Here is a 13957-nt window from a genome sequence, read left to right as displayed (position 1 = left end):
AAACTTGTCTGATTGTTAGATGAAAATAGAAAATCAGCAGGGCTGTGGGATTTGCCTCATTCACCCCCTTTTGCTATAAATGCCTTCCCACAGCGAGGGGATGTGTTGTCTGTCTACAGCACATGACACTGACTCGGGTCCTCCCGGCAGATGACTAATGGGTCCTGAGCTGCCCACTGCTTTTTACCAGCTCCAGCACAGATTTGCTATGCTTAGCAGCTCCTGCCTCGTACCCCCCATGGGGAGCCATCTAGTGACACCGTCAGGCTGGTGCCACTACCACTGGCCTTGGCAGTGAGGAGGCGAGCCTGGAACACTGAGGAAAACTGGCATTTGACAGGGAGCATCCTCAGGTGCTGATGGCATGAGTCTTGCCTGAGTTCCCAAAGGAGACAGGTGATGTGATGACCTACCATGCCAGAAACACAGGCAAACTGGCATCAGGGGAGCAAAAGGCAAGAGGTAAGCCTGCAGTAACCCATAGACAGATGCCATCACACATTGCAGCCTTGAGACAGGCTGCTATGGAACCAATATGTGATCTTCATTGAATCTGGGTCTTGTCTTGGCCTTCACTGCTGGTGACCTTGGTCAATTCCATTACCTCTCTGAGCCTCCATTTTTCCCGTCCGTATAGTGGTGGTGGTGATACTTGCAGGTGGTGAAGGTGAGAAACAATGTAGGTCAGGCACTTAGCTCCTACATATTGATAAACTCAAGACATAGTAGCTGTTATTTGTATTATTAAAGAACACAGCTGTATATTTCCTTGTTGGAGATATGAACTCTCATTCTTAAGCCTGATAGTTTCAGCTGAAAGAGAATTGTGAAATGCTTTATCACGGTTTTAGGTGGTTACTTATCGCTAGAGAGCAGGACTGAGAAAAGTTATAGAAACAAGCCACCAAGCCAAAAATCTGAATCTCACAGATGTTTGGCTCAAGGCCCAGAGTCTAGGTGAACTTCTACTTTTGCCCAAATAAAGGATTGTTTTTTTTTTTCTTTTAATATGCTAGATCCCTCTGCTTATCCCAGGACAAGATGAATATTAAGTAGACAGAAGGTTCCTGTCTATGATCAATTCTAATGCCTTTTGTGAAGGGAAATGGTTGTAAATTATTACCAGTTAATTAAATGAGTGTTTCCGTTGAGTCCTGTGTGTAGGCTTTTATCTAAGCCTGTTTAGAATCATGCAACATCAGAGCTAGAAAGGTTTTTAGACAGTCCTCTCATTTCATGACCAAGGAGACAGAGTCGGGATGTAAGTGACTTGTTCAGCTTCTGCCAAGTGATGCCAAGGGAAGGCAAACACAGGGTAGGGGTGTAGAGGGGAGGGAGGGGATCCTAGAGATCTAGTGGGAACATCAAGCAAACAGAGCAGGATGCCTAGGCCGTGGGCCCATGAACTCCACATGCTACTGGTATGCCTTGGTGTCATTTTGGCGTGCTTTTATATTTTGTGAAGTGCTCTCACATGTTTATTATAGCATGTGGGGATATTATTCCCAATTTATAGGTGATGAAATTGAGGTGATCAAATGCAGCTTCCAATTCAACTCATTAGACTAAATCAACAGATATTTGTTGAGTGTTTATTTGGTTCAAGGAACTTTGCTAGGCCCTTTGGGGAACATAAAAGTGTCAGATCCTGCTGGAGTGGAGCTTACAGACTTACTGCAAGTGACAAGATATAAGTATATGAAATTTTATCTAATTGTTCAAGGGCATAGGTAAGTATTCAGATAATACTCAAGATAGGAATTTTGAGACTAGAGGGATCAATGCTCATGTCAAGATCTTCCTGGAAAAAGTTCCTTCCTTCAACTCCTATGGCTGGTTCATTTTCACCAGGTACACTGGGTTCCATATCCCACCGGTAGCCCTAGGGAGCTACTTTGGGAAATCCTGAGCACCTGGAGATAATCCCAGCCCTAGGAATAATTCAGTAAAGGTTTGAATGAGTGGCTAGGTGAAGAGAGAATTTCCAAGCAGAGATAACAGCATGAGCAAAGGAACGGCTAAGCCATGGTGAGGAGATAGGCCTGACTGGATGAGCAGGTTTAAAGAATGGAAGCTTGAATAAGAGGTTTGGATAAATTAATGTGGAGGCAGTGAAAGGGAGCCCAGGTAGCCCAGAAAGCCAGGTGGAGCGGCTTGAGTTTTATTCTGAAGGCACCGGGAAGCCAGCTGAGGCTTCGAAGGGGAAAGTTGATGAGAGCGGCCCTTGGGAAAGGGTATCTGGGCGGTGAGGTATAGACTCTGTTTTCCTACCTTAAAAGTTTTTAACTTTGATGCAGTCCAACTTATCACTTTTTTTTTTGTCGCTTGTCCATATTCTTGTACTTGATGTCATATCTTGTACTTGGATGTCCTACCTAAGAAACCATTGTCTAACCCAAGGTTAGGAAAACTTACTCCTAGGCTTTCTTCTAAGAATTTTATAGTTTTAGCTCTGCCTTTGGGTCTCTGATCCACGTTGAGTTCATGTTTACATATGGTATAAGGTACAGGCCACCTTCATTCCTTGGCATGTGGATATCCAGTTGTCCTAGCACCATTAGTTAAAAAGAATATTCTTTTTCCATTTAATTGTGTTGGTACTCTCATGCCCCGTGGTAATCCTTCCCTATCACTTGTCCTATTTTCCTTACCCTTGCGCCCAGGCAACCCCTGATCACTTTTCTGTCACTATAGATTAGTTTGCCTTTTCTAGACAGAATGTACTCTTTTTTGTTTGGTTTCTTTCATTCAGTATTCTTCCATGCTGTTGCATGCATCAACAGTTCATTCTTTTTATTATTGAATGCTATTCCAGTATATGGCTATACCACATTTTAAAAACTCCTGTGAGCATTTGTGTGCATGTCTTTGTATGGACATATGCTGTTTTTAATCTTGGGTATATACCTGGAGCGGAATGGCCGGATCAAATGGGAGGTGTGTGTGTTGTGTAACTTTTTAAGAAAATGTCAAACTGTTTCCAGAGTAATGGTGCCATTCTACAGTCACATCAATAGTGTGTGAGAATTTCAGTTATTCCGTATTTGTGCAAACAGTATGGTTGCACTTTTCAATGTTAGCCATCCTAAGAGGTATATATTGTTATTGCATTGTGGTTTTAATTTGCATTTCTCTAATGAGTAATGATGTTGAGCTTGTTTTTATGTACCTATTTGCCATCTGTATATCTTCTTCAGTGAAACATGAAGTGATGAAACCCATCTTTGAAAAGTTAGATTGTTCGTTTTATTAGTGAGTTTTGTAAGTCCTCCATTCTGGATACAAATACTTTATCAGATATAGGATTTACTCCTAATCTGTTTTATACTATTTTCAACTATTTTATCCTAATCTGTGATTCATATTTCATACTCTTGAGCAGGTCTTTCAAAGAGAGAAACTTTAATTTTGATGAAGTCCAATTTGTTATTTTTTTCTTCCATGGATTGTGCTTTTGGTTTCATATCTAGAAAAATTTGTCTAACCCAGGATTCCCCCCAACTTTCCCTTGTGTATTTTTCTTGAAGTATTAAATTTTTAGGTTTTTCTTTAGGTCTGTGATCCATTTTGAGTTAATTTTTGTGTAATTTACAATGTAAGAGTTGAAGTTCACTATTTTGCATATAGACATCCATTGGTTACAGCGCCATTTGTTGACTTAATACTATTTGTGCATTATAATGTCATTTTTAAAAAGTCCATTGTTATGGGTGAATGGATAAAGAAGATGTGGTATATATATATGTGTGTATATATATATGTGTGTATATATATATATGTGTGTGTGTGTATATATATATATATATATATATATATATATATAATGGAGTATTACTCAGCAATCAAAAAGAAGGAAATCTTGCCGTTTGCAACTACATGGATGGAACTAGAGGGTTTTATGCTAAGGGAAATTAGAGAAAGACAAATATCATATAACTTCACTCATAGGAGGACTTTAAGATACAAAACAGATGAACATAAGGGAAGGGAAGCAAAAATATAAAAATAGGGAGGGGGATAAAACATAAGAGACTCATAAATATGGAGAACAAACAGAGGGTTACTGGAGGGCTTGTGGGAAGGGGGATGGGCTAAAACGGGTAAGGGGCATTAAGGAATCTACTCCTGAAATCACTGTTATACTATATGCTAACTAACTTGGATGTAAATTAAACAAAAAGAAAAGTCTATTGCTTTCTGAGTTTTGACAGCACCCAGGAGTGCCCTTCTGACCCACAGAAGTGGTCTATTGGAGAGAAGTGTTAGTATAGTTATTTCTCCCTGAATGTCTGTTACAGAAAGAATGCTAAATGTATCCATTTCTATGTGAAGCCTCCCTAACACTCTGGCCTCAGCCTTTTTCTGTTGGACATTCTCTCAGTGCTTTAGATGATGACATAGCTAACCCATGCCCTGACATTGGAGGCCATAAAGCTGAGAAGGAAAATTATTTGGACCAAGTGGATGTGGGATGTAGCAAACCTTGGGGCCTAGAACAAACTGTAGTTCTAGGGAGAAAATAGGAAGCTCCTAGGATTTTGGGCCTAACCACTACACAGGATGTGGGAAACAGAGCCTGATGGCACATAGAAGAGGTGCAGAGGTTTTAGTTGATAGCAAACTCAACCTGGCTCACTAGGGCTTCTCATAGTGCTCACGCAGTCTGAAGCTGCATCAGCAATGGACAGTGTCACTGACAAGATCAAGGTTGGTGTTATTTTGCTCTCCTCTGTAAGGACCCAGTCATACCTACAGGCTGACTACCTACAGGTCATACTTACCTGTATACCCTTTTTAAGGGTATATGGATAAATTAAGGCATATCTGGAGGAAACTGATCTGAATGTGGAAGGAGGAGAAAACCATGCCTTGTAGGAAGCTACTGAAGGAGCTTGGGATACTTACATTGTGTTAACTTATTTACTCATTAGTTCCACAAATGTTTCAGTCCTCTTATGTTCAAGGTAGATTCTAAGGGACAGGGCATAATGACTGTAGCATGATGTGGGTTCTAGCAACGGTGTCTAGAATGGTGCAAAGTTGTCCAACTGCTTGAAGAGGTCTGGGAAAATTGGGGCGCCTGGGTGGCTTAGTTGGTTAAGCATCTGACTCTTGATTTCAGCTCAGGTCATGATCTCATGGTTGTGAGATTGATCCCTGCATCAGGCTCTGCACTGGACATTAAGCCTGCTTAAGATTCTCCCTCCCTCTCTGTCTGCCCCTCCTCCACTCGTGCACGTGAATGCACGTTCTCTCTCTCAAAGGGAAAAAAATAAAAGGTCTGGGAATGTCTTCCTATAAGGATGAGTTTTTAGTTTTTTCTTTTAATTTTTTTTTAATTTTTTTAATTTCTGATGGAGACTGAATGTGAATGGGGGAGGGGCAGAGAGAGAGGGAGACAGAATCTGAAGCAGACTCAGAGGAAGAAACACAGAGGAAGAAACAGAGGGCTTAGCATGGTTTAAAGGCAACCCGAGAGAAAGAGGTGCCGGAAAGAAACGCGCGCGCGCTCGCGCGAGAGAGAAATGTTGGAAAGGAGTCTGAGAGAGAAAGAGAACAGTGAGAAGATGAGGAAAGTGGGTGCCCTGGAAATAAGGAGCAAGGAAATCATAAAGAAGGAAGCTGTCAAGAGGATCAGAGCTGCAGAAATGAATGGACATGAAAACACATATCTTTGTATTTGACAGTGGTTTTTTCTTTTTTTTGTATTTTGTATTTGTCATTGGTTGCAGAAGCTGTTTCGATGCCAAAAGGAGGCAGAGGATCAGAGTGTAGGGGTAAAATGGATGTTTGAAGGTGTAGAGGGGAGGCAATAACTGTTTTTAAATAGTTGACTAATTTTCTTTGGCTGCCAATTTGGATAATCTTTTGGGTACAGATGATAGGACACCCTACTCAAACTGGCCAAAGCAAAAGGAATTTACAGGCTCAGATAACTGAAAAGTCCAGAAGAATCAAGACTTGCTGGATCTAAGGATGTAAATGACAATAAGACCTGGTCTCTTTCTGTCTGTTGGCTTTCTCTTTGTAACTGGCTTCCTTCTTTAGCCCAATGTGGTGACAGGAAGGGTGCCGGACACTCCCAAGTTTATGTCCTTCTAGATTAAAGCTCAGCAGAAGTGAGATCTTGTCTCTTCCTTATAGATCCAGGATTCCTAATTGGATCCAGTTAGATTTTGTGCCCACACCTGAGCCAGTTACTGTGGGTAGGGAATAGTGATTACTCAGATGATTGGTTATAGGGTATGTGTCAGCTCCAGGCCAGCCATCGTGGCTGGAAGAATTCAGTGCCTTGACTGGCAAGGCCTGGGTCACATGTCCAATCTGGAACTAGGAGTAGAATCCCAGCCGTACCATCTGGACCACCATAAGGGAGGGATAGTTCTCAAATCAAGCAGAAGTGCTGTTCCTGGAGGCTGGAATGGATGTTCTACCTGGAGAGAAAATAGCCACCATAGCTGTAGAGGAAAGACTAGTATCAATGCATGGAAACTAATGGTGGAAACACTTCTGCTTTTGGTGAGAGATACATTTTTACACCAAAACCCAGTATACTCTTAAACATGCGTATGAAACCGCAAACAGCAGTTTCACAGCATAGCACTTTTCCTTACTGTGTGACATGCACGTATCTTCTGTTGCAGAATCCCTGTTGTGTGCAACCCACGCCATTGTTTTCCTGTCAGACTGATGGTGGACGAGTAGTTTGTAAAGCCCTCTTCTAAGGTCAGGGGTCTTAGCTGGGCTAGGCTTGATGCTGGTGTTTGAGGCTGGCTTTTCCATGGTGACGGTGGCAGTGGTCAAAAATGAGGAAGCAAACCCGTTTTACTTGTGAGGGCTCCTGATTCCGTGTGGTGGCACCTCCGGCTGTCAGAGCAGCTCTGGGCCCGTGGGGGTGGAGTGGCCTTCTTTGTGGGCCCGCAGGGCAGTGTTGCAGGGAGTTTACGGGCTGGCCGTGGACCACAGGATCTCGGAGGCGGCCCCGGCAGTCTGTCTGTCTGTCTGGAGGCTGGCAGCAGCTCCTTCTGTGCCAACAGCAGTTTATATTGTGAGTTGAATGTGTGTGCATGCCTGTGCTTTCTGCCAGGCCTTTATATTGAAGATGAGGGAGTGGCTTGTAAAAATAACATATTTTTGACTTGAAACAAGTCAAGGCAGAGAGTGGAGACAATTAGAGACTGACATCCTGTTTAGTCATCTCTCCAGAGAGCTCTATTTTCAGAACTGTTCCATAAAGGTTCACAAGTGGTATTAAGATAGTTAAGGGGTTATTGTTAACTAAGCGGTAGTCATGAGGTAAGTAGCCGGTTTGAACACTGGGGTGATCTACAGTGTGGTAACACCGTGACAGCAGATTTTGTGCAGAAGAATGGGGGGTTTATAAGAATAGGCTGTTGTACAGGTGACACTTTCTGAGTCAGAGCAAAACAGGCATCTTTTATTTTGAAAAAGTATGGAATTGGAGCGTGGTATTAAAAAAATATGTAAGGTCAATGTGTTTTTTCCACCAGTCTTTGTCACCTATGGGTACAGTAAAAACAGTAAATAGCACTGTCAAGGCTCTTTGAGCTCATCTGGTGGAAGCCATGCCAGAAATGCTGAATAGTGATGTCACTGACTTTTGAATGAGAACAGCGAAGCTTGGGGTGGTTAAAGACCTTGCCCAGAGACCTGGACCAGCTGGGGCAGTCAGGCTGGAGGCCATGTCCTTGCCTAGTTTGGACACGATACCATACGATTTGCAGCTTCTTTAAATGTAATATTCTACCAAAAATGACCAGTTGTATCTGTACTCAGCTTCTCTGGACCTCTCTCTCTCAGATGAAAAGTGAAAGGCAGAAATGGAGCTGACAAGATTTTTACAGCTGTAAATTCACATATTGGGGGCCAGAAGAACCTCACAGTCCAAGGCCCAGAGGTGTTCTTGGGGAGTTCAAGGTTAGCACGCAGCACGGAGAGGGCAGAGCCTGTCTACCTGGAATAAGTGTGATCAGAGCAGATCTAGAGGGCGCTGCCCAAATCCGGAGGCATGCTGCATGAGGGTCTTTGGGAACCCGAGTGTGTGTGGAGGATGAGACCTAGCTGGGAGACTGCAAGCTGCCTGGTTTGCAGAGCGGATGTCTTGATATCTCAGAGCATAGATTAAGAGCTTTAAAGGAAGTTGACGCTCCGGGAATGAGCAAGAGCAGTGCATGCAAAGCTCCTGAATTGCCTTCCCTGGTGCTTCCTGAAGATGAACTACACTTAGAGAAAATGGTAGAGATGGAGACAGTCTTCTCCTACTTTTTACTTCCTAAAAGGAAAGGTTACAACTGACTATGCCACATTTGTTCATTACCTTGTATGTTGCCATTGTTTCTCTATTTCATACACCCGCCATGTGGGTTAATAAAATGTTGCCCTGACGTCAGCTAGGAATGTCTCAGAAACAGTGACCAAGTTTTTGCGTACTTCTCAATAATATCACAAGGAGCCAAAATGGAAGAGAATACAATTTAAGACCAGGAAAACTTATTGAAAGAACTGTTTCTCTTAGATTTGCTTTTTTATCTTTGTAGTTTCTTGTGCACTCGTTTCTTATTCCCCTACTGTTGAATGAAAGACTGCTGAGGTCTGATTTATGGCTGTGATTTGCACAATGTAGACCTCTTTGTAAAGAATTATTTGAGGCCCTCAAAAAAATACTTTACAATTAGAATATGACACACAATTCTTTTCTCTTTCTAGGTGGATCTGGAGCCAGAAGGGAAAGTATTTGTGGTAATAACCCTAACAGGGAGCTTCACTGAAGGTAAGGATAAGTTTTGGCTGTTCCTGGTATAAGTTAGTTCATACACAGTAAGAATTTCTAACATGGAAATTATAAAAAGAGCATTTTGTAGAAGATGCTTTAGAAAATTGTTTTATGTTGGGTGGGCTGGTGTTTTGTTTCTAAGGATCTATTGCTTTGGGTTGCCAGATTCAACATATTTGCTAAATCTGACAATCTCGTGATTTAACATATGCACTGTTTTATTTTCTTCATCATCATTTTAGCCGAATTGGTTCTTGCCTCTTTTCGTTCATGCCTATTAAATTGTGCTTCAGATTTTTGGCTTGGGGCCAACCTTTTAGTTTGCCCCTGAATGTGTTAAAAATTTAAGGATCATGTTCCCTTTCTTATAATCTTTGTCTCATTCTCTCCTTTAAAGGATTCTATTCCTCTTCCACCTCCCATCCCTAATTTTTAAAAAAATAAATGAGGTAAAATTTACATATAGTGAAATGCACAGATCATTGGTGAAGAATTTGAGCTTTGGCAAATGCACACAACCATGTAAACAACACCCCAATCCAAAATAAAGAACATTTCCACCACTCTGAAAGTTCCCTTTCTGCCCTTTCCCAGTCAGCCTCCCGATGCAATAAATGGGATGTTTTGTTTTGTTTTCTCACCGTAGTTTTTTCTATTCTCGAAGCTTATATAAATGGAACTACATAGTATGTTCTCTTTTGTGTCGGTTTCTTGCGCAGAGCATAATTTCTTTGAGATCCACTCAGGTCATTGTGTGCATCAGCATCCTGTTCCTTTCTATTGCTGAGTATTCCATTATATAAACGTAGTAGAACGTGTTTACCCATTCTCTTCTTGATGGACATTTGGAGTCTTCCCTATTTTTGGTTATTATGAATAATGCTGTTTTGCCCATTCTTATACATACATTTTTGTTGACGTACACTTTCATTTCTCTTGGGTAGCGATGGAATTGCTGGATAATAAAGGAGATACATGTTCAACTTTATAAGAAACTCTTAAATGTTTGGGGTGCCTGAGTGTCTCAGTCCGTTAAGCATCTGACTTGGGCTCAGGTCATGATCTCGCGGTACATGAGTTCTCCCTCTCTCTTTCTGCCTCTCCCCCACTCCTGTGCACACGTGCCCGCATGGGCGCTCTCTCTCTTTCAAAAATAAATAAACATTAAAATTTTTTTAAGAAACTCTCAAATGTTTATCTAAAGTGGTCATATTTTTATATTCTCACGGGCAATGTATTGAACATTCCAATTATCCCATATCCTCACCAATACTTGGTATGTTTATCCTCTTTAATTTTAGAGATTCTAGTGGGTATAAAATAATATCTTGTGGTTTTAATTTGCATTTCCCTGATGTTGAATACCTTTTCATGGGCTGATTGGTCATTTTCTTCCTAAGTGCATGAAGTCTTTTGTTTTCTGAAACTGAGTTTGGCTTTTTATTATTGATTTATAGGAGTTGTTTGTGTTTCTAGATAAGCATTCTTTGTGAGAAATTTGTATTGTGAATAGTTTCTCCAAGGGTGTGGCTTGCCTTTTCACTTTCTTAACACTTGAGCTGAAGTTTTAAATTTTTCTGAAGTCCAGGGACACCTTGGTGGCTCAGTTGGTTATGCATCCAACTCTTGATTTTGGCTCAAGATCTCACAGTTATGAGATCAAGCCCTGCCTCGGGCTCAGGGCTAGTGTGGAACCTGAATAAGATTCTCCCTCTCCTTTTGCTCCTCCCCTGTGTGTACTCTTTCTCTCTCTCTCAAAAAATCAATGTTTAAAAAAATTTTCTCTGAAGTCCAATTTATCAATCTCTTCTTTCATAGTTTTATATATTTTGTATCCTCCTTAAAAAATCTGTCATAGTGTCACAAAAATATTCTCCCATTTTCTTTTAGAAGCTTTTAGGCTTAGCCTTTATGTTTAGGCCTGTGTTATGTTATATTTAAGTTTTTGTTCCTTCTTAATATTTGTGTGTGAAGGGGTTGACATTTCTTTTCTCCATTCTCTAATCCAGTTGTTATACTACCTACCATCTGTTGAAGACTTTCATTTTTCCATTGGATCACCTTGGAGCAGGGGCAGGGCAGAGAGAGAAAGGGAGACAGAATCCGAAGCAGGCTCCAGGCTCTGAGCTGTCAGCACGGAGCCCGACATGGGGCTTGAACTCATGAACCGTGAGATCATGACCTGAGCCGAAGTCGGATGCTTAACTGACTGAGCCACCCAGGGGCCCCACAGTATTTAAAATGTTGATGTCAGTTTTAGAGTCAGCTTATCAATTTCCACACAAAAGCCTGTTGGATTTCAAATTAAGTTGTATTGAATCTATAGGTCACTTTGAGGAGAACTGACATCTGAACAATTGTGAACATCTACAAATCCATAAACATGGTATATTTCTCCACTTACCAATGGCTTTTAATGTTTCTCATCTATACCAGTATTAACATTTCTATATAATTTTCAATATAGAGATCTTGTACATTTTTAAAAATGTATTCCTAAGTATTTTAAACTCTTGATGCTGTTATAAATGGTATTTAGAAGTTTTAATTTGAAATTGTTAGCAGTATATAGAAATGAATTTTTTTGTTTCTTGACTTTGCATCCTATGACCTTAAAAAACATTCCATTATTACTTCTATTAGAGTATTTTTTTTTGGAGGGGGAGATATCTTAGGATTTTCTCTGTAAATAATCATGTTGTCTATGAATAAAGGCAGTTTTCTTTTTCTTTCCTAATACTTATGGCTTTTATTTCCGTTTCATGTCTTATTGTGCCTGGAGGCCTCTAGGACAGACCTCCTTGTCTCATAACTAATTTTAGAAAGAAGGAATTTAGTCTTTCCCTACTAAGTATAATGTTAGGTGTATGCAGTTTGTAAATACTTTTCATCACAATTGAGGAAGTTCTTTCAAGTCCTAGTTTTCTGATCGGTTTGTTTTTTTCTTCTTTTTCTTTTAAATCAAGAGTAACTTAAATTTTAGCAAGGGCTTTTTCTTATGGTTTTTCTCTTCTGTTCTTTATTTTCTAGCAGGCAGCTAAAATACTGGTTATCACCTTAAAAGCCTTGTGAAGGCTTTTGAGAGTAGGATTTTTTTTTTAACCCTTCCCCCTTAGTTCTTGGACAAATTCCATAGTCCTGGGACATAGTTTTCACTCATAAGGTGTAATCAAGTTGGGGTTTCAGTAGAAAGCCCAAGGTGTTTTAAGTCCCTTTAACTTTATGGGACTTGGGCTTCAGACTCACTGTCCTACAGTGAGAAACAGAAATCTCATCTCCTTTCTTTCAGCCTTCTAGTTCTTGCTTTTTGTGGACCTTTTCGAATCTCCCATGCACATGCACAGATTGGAGGAGTTAATAGATTTGGGGATTCTTGTCACTGTGGCCTTCTTTTCAGGTGTTCTCTGCTCAGTTTCCATTCATCTGTTTCTGAATCTTGTCATTTTACTCCTCAAGCCGATGAAACCCTAGCTTTCTGTTTGAATTCTGTTGATTTGGCCCTTTGCAGCCGGCGGAATAATCTTGGGAGATGGCCCATAAATAATGGATCTTGACCAGTGCAACTCCCTTCTTTCACGTGTCAGATTCCCTCCAATTTCTGTCCTTTTTTGGCTGCTCTCCAGTGTTTTTAACTAATTGTTTTAAGATATATTTTATAGAGGCTTTAATTCTTTTCGGTGGGAGGGTTAGCCAATTAAAAACTACTCCACCATTACTAAAATCTTTGTGAACGTTTTTAAGCATGTGGCTTACTGGTTTGTCCATTTGATGTTGGCATTTTGCAAATTGGTGACGCCTTTGAAAATTGGTTTTCTCTCCTCTCAGCTGACTGTTCTTATTCGTGTGGGCGAATTGTTTTAATGTTAATGTTTAATTTTTCTGTCGTCTCAGTTGTTGCATCTTATCAGATGTTTTGCTCCAATATGGAAATTAGCAGAGATGTGGGATACTTGGACATGAAAAAGCAGTCCAGATTCCAGTTTGACCTTTTTGTTTTGCTTGGTATCTTGTACATAGGGGGTTTGTGAGAAAAATGAGTCCACTGCGAGTGCAAATAAAATAGAATGTGATATCACAGACCACTGTTGCTAGAACATTCTCATAGCACGTGGAACATGGCCAAAACCATGGTATAGACAAACCCAGGCATGAGAGAAGTGACAGAGTGCGAAGTGGGTGAGGTTCTCCATGTGTTGAACTATCTTTCTGCGCTAAGTTACATGGGAGTAAGGCCATGCACATTAGACCACATCTGGATGTGCTGTAGTCATTACGTGACTTCTTTTTTTAAGAGTTATGCCACCTCTGTAGGACTAAATTATATTAAGTTTCTATCCTCTTTAAATGTACACCGGCAACACTAAAACACTGGCACTGGAATTCTTACGGATATTCTTATTATATTAATTTATTAGTTTTAATGATAAGAAGAAACAAATGCCAAATATTACTAGGGCTGGGTTCTTACCAGGTCATTGCAAGGGTAGCCCTTTTAGAGGTGACCCTGGGTAAAATTGGGAGGCTGGCCAAGTTCCTCCTTGGTAAATCCTACATCCCCTGTAAGTTAGTTCTTTTTGCTCTCTGCCTTTAACTGTGTCTTACTCCGGTAAGGTGCCTAGTGATCTCCTCTCTCTACAAACAGTTGGCAATAAGGAAGATAATGAATTCATGGGCGAATTCACACTGAAGTGATAGTGATCAATATCTTGGTACTCTACTCCTCCTAGGTGTGGCTGCATATTTTAAAAGATGCTAAAATTGATGTTTTATCCATGAGAAATAGATTTTTAATGTTGACATTTCAGGAGCGGTGGCATCTATGTGCGGGATATATCTTAGAACCTCGGATCTATTCTCTCTAGACTGTGGGAGCATTGCCTTGTCATGTTGGCTCCTAAGCTGGGGCACAGCTTGGGTTTGCACATTGCTGCTGCTTTAGAGCACAGCTCCCTTGTCAAATGCAGAGGACGTGATAGCTGCCTCTCTGTGTTACATGAGGAAATGGAGCCCCACCATGTACCTGCTATAGCTGTGGCAGCGGCCTGAGCCTGGCAGTGTGAGAATGTCCCTGGTTTGGCTTCACTCCTGTCAGCCACTCTAGGTTATCCCTGGCCATAAAATGACAGGCTGACAGTTAGGATATTTGGAGCTCTAGTTCTTATC

General features: G+C 40.9%; 1 protein-coding gene across 1 annotated transcript in view; it reads left to right on the top strand.

Moving 5' to 3' along the window:
* Positions 1-13957, top strand: part of PRKCH (protein kinase C eta) — a 232227-nt gene that overhangs the window by 58794 nt on the left and 159476 nt on the right. The window contains exon 2 of the mRNA XM_049611510.1: positions 8728-8791. Coding sequence (XP_049467467.1) covers positions 8728-8791 — 64 coding nt within the window. The remainder of the gene's footprint in view (positions 1-8727; positions 8792-13957) is intronic.

Source organism: Panthera uncia, assembly GCF_023721935.1.
Source record: "Panthera uncia isolate 11264 chromosome B3 unlocalized genomic scaffold, Puncia_PCG_1.0 HiC_scaffold_1, whole genome shotgun sequence".
NCBI classification, from domain to species: Eukaryota; Metazoa; Chordata; class Mammalia; order Carnivora; family Felidae; genus Panthera; species Panthera uncia.
The sequence above is the reverse complement of the archived record's forward strand: the minus strand, read 5'-3'. Positions and strand labels throughout refer to the sequence as shown.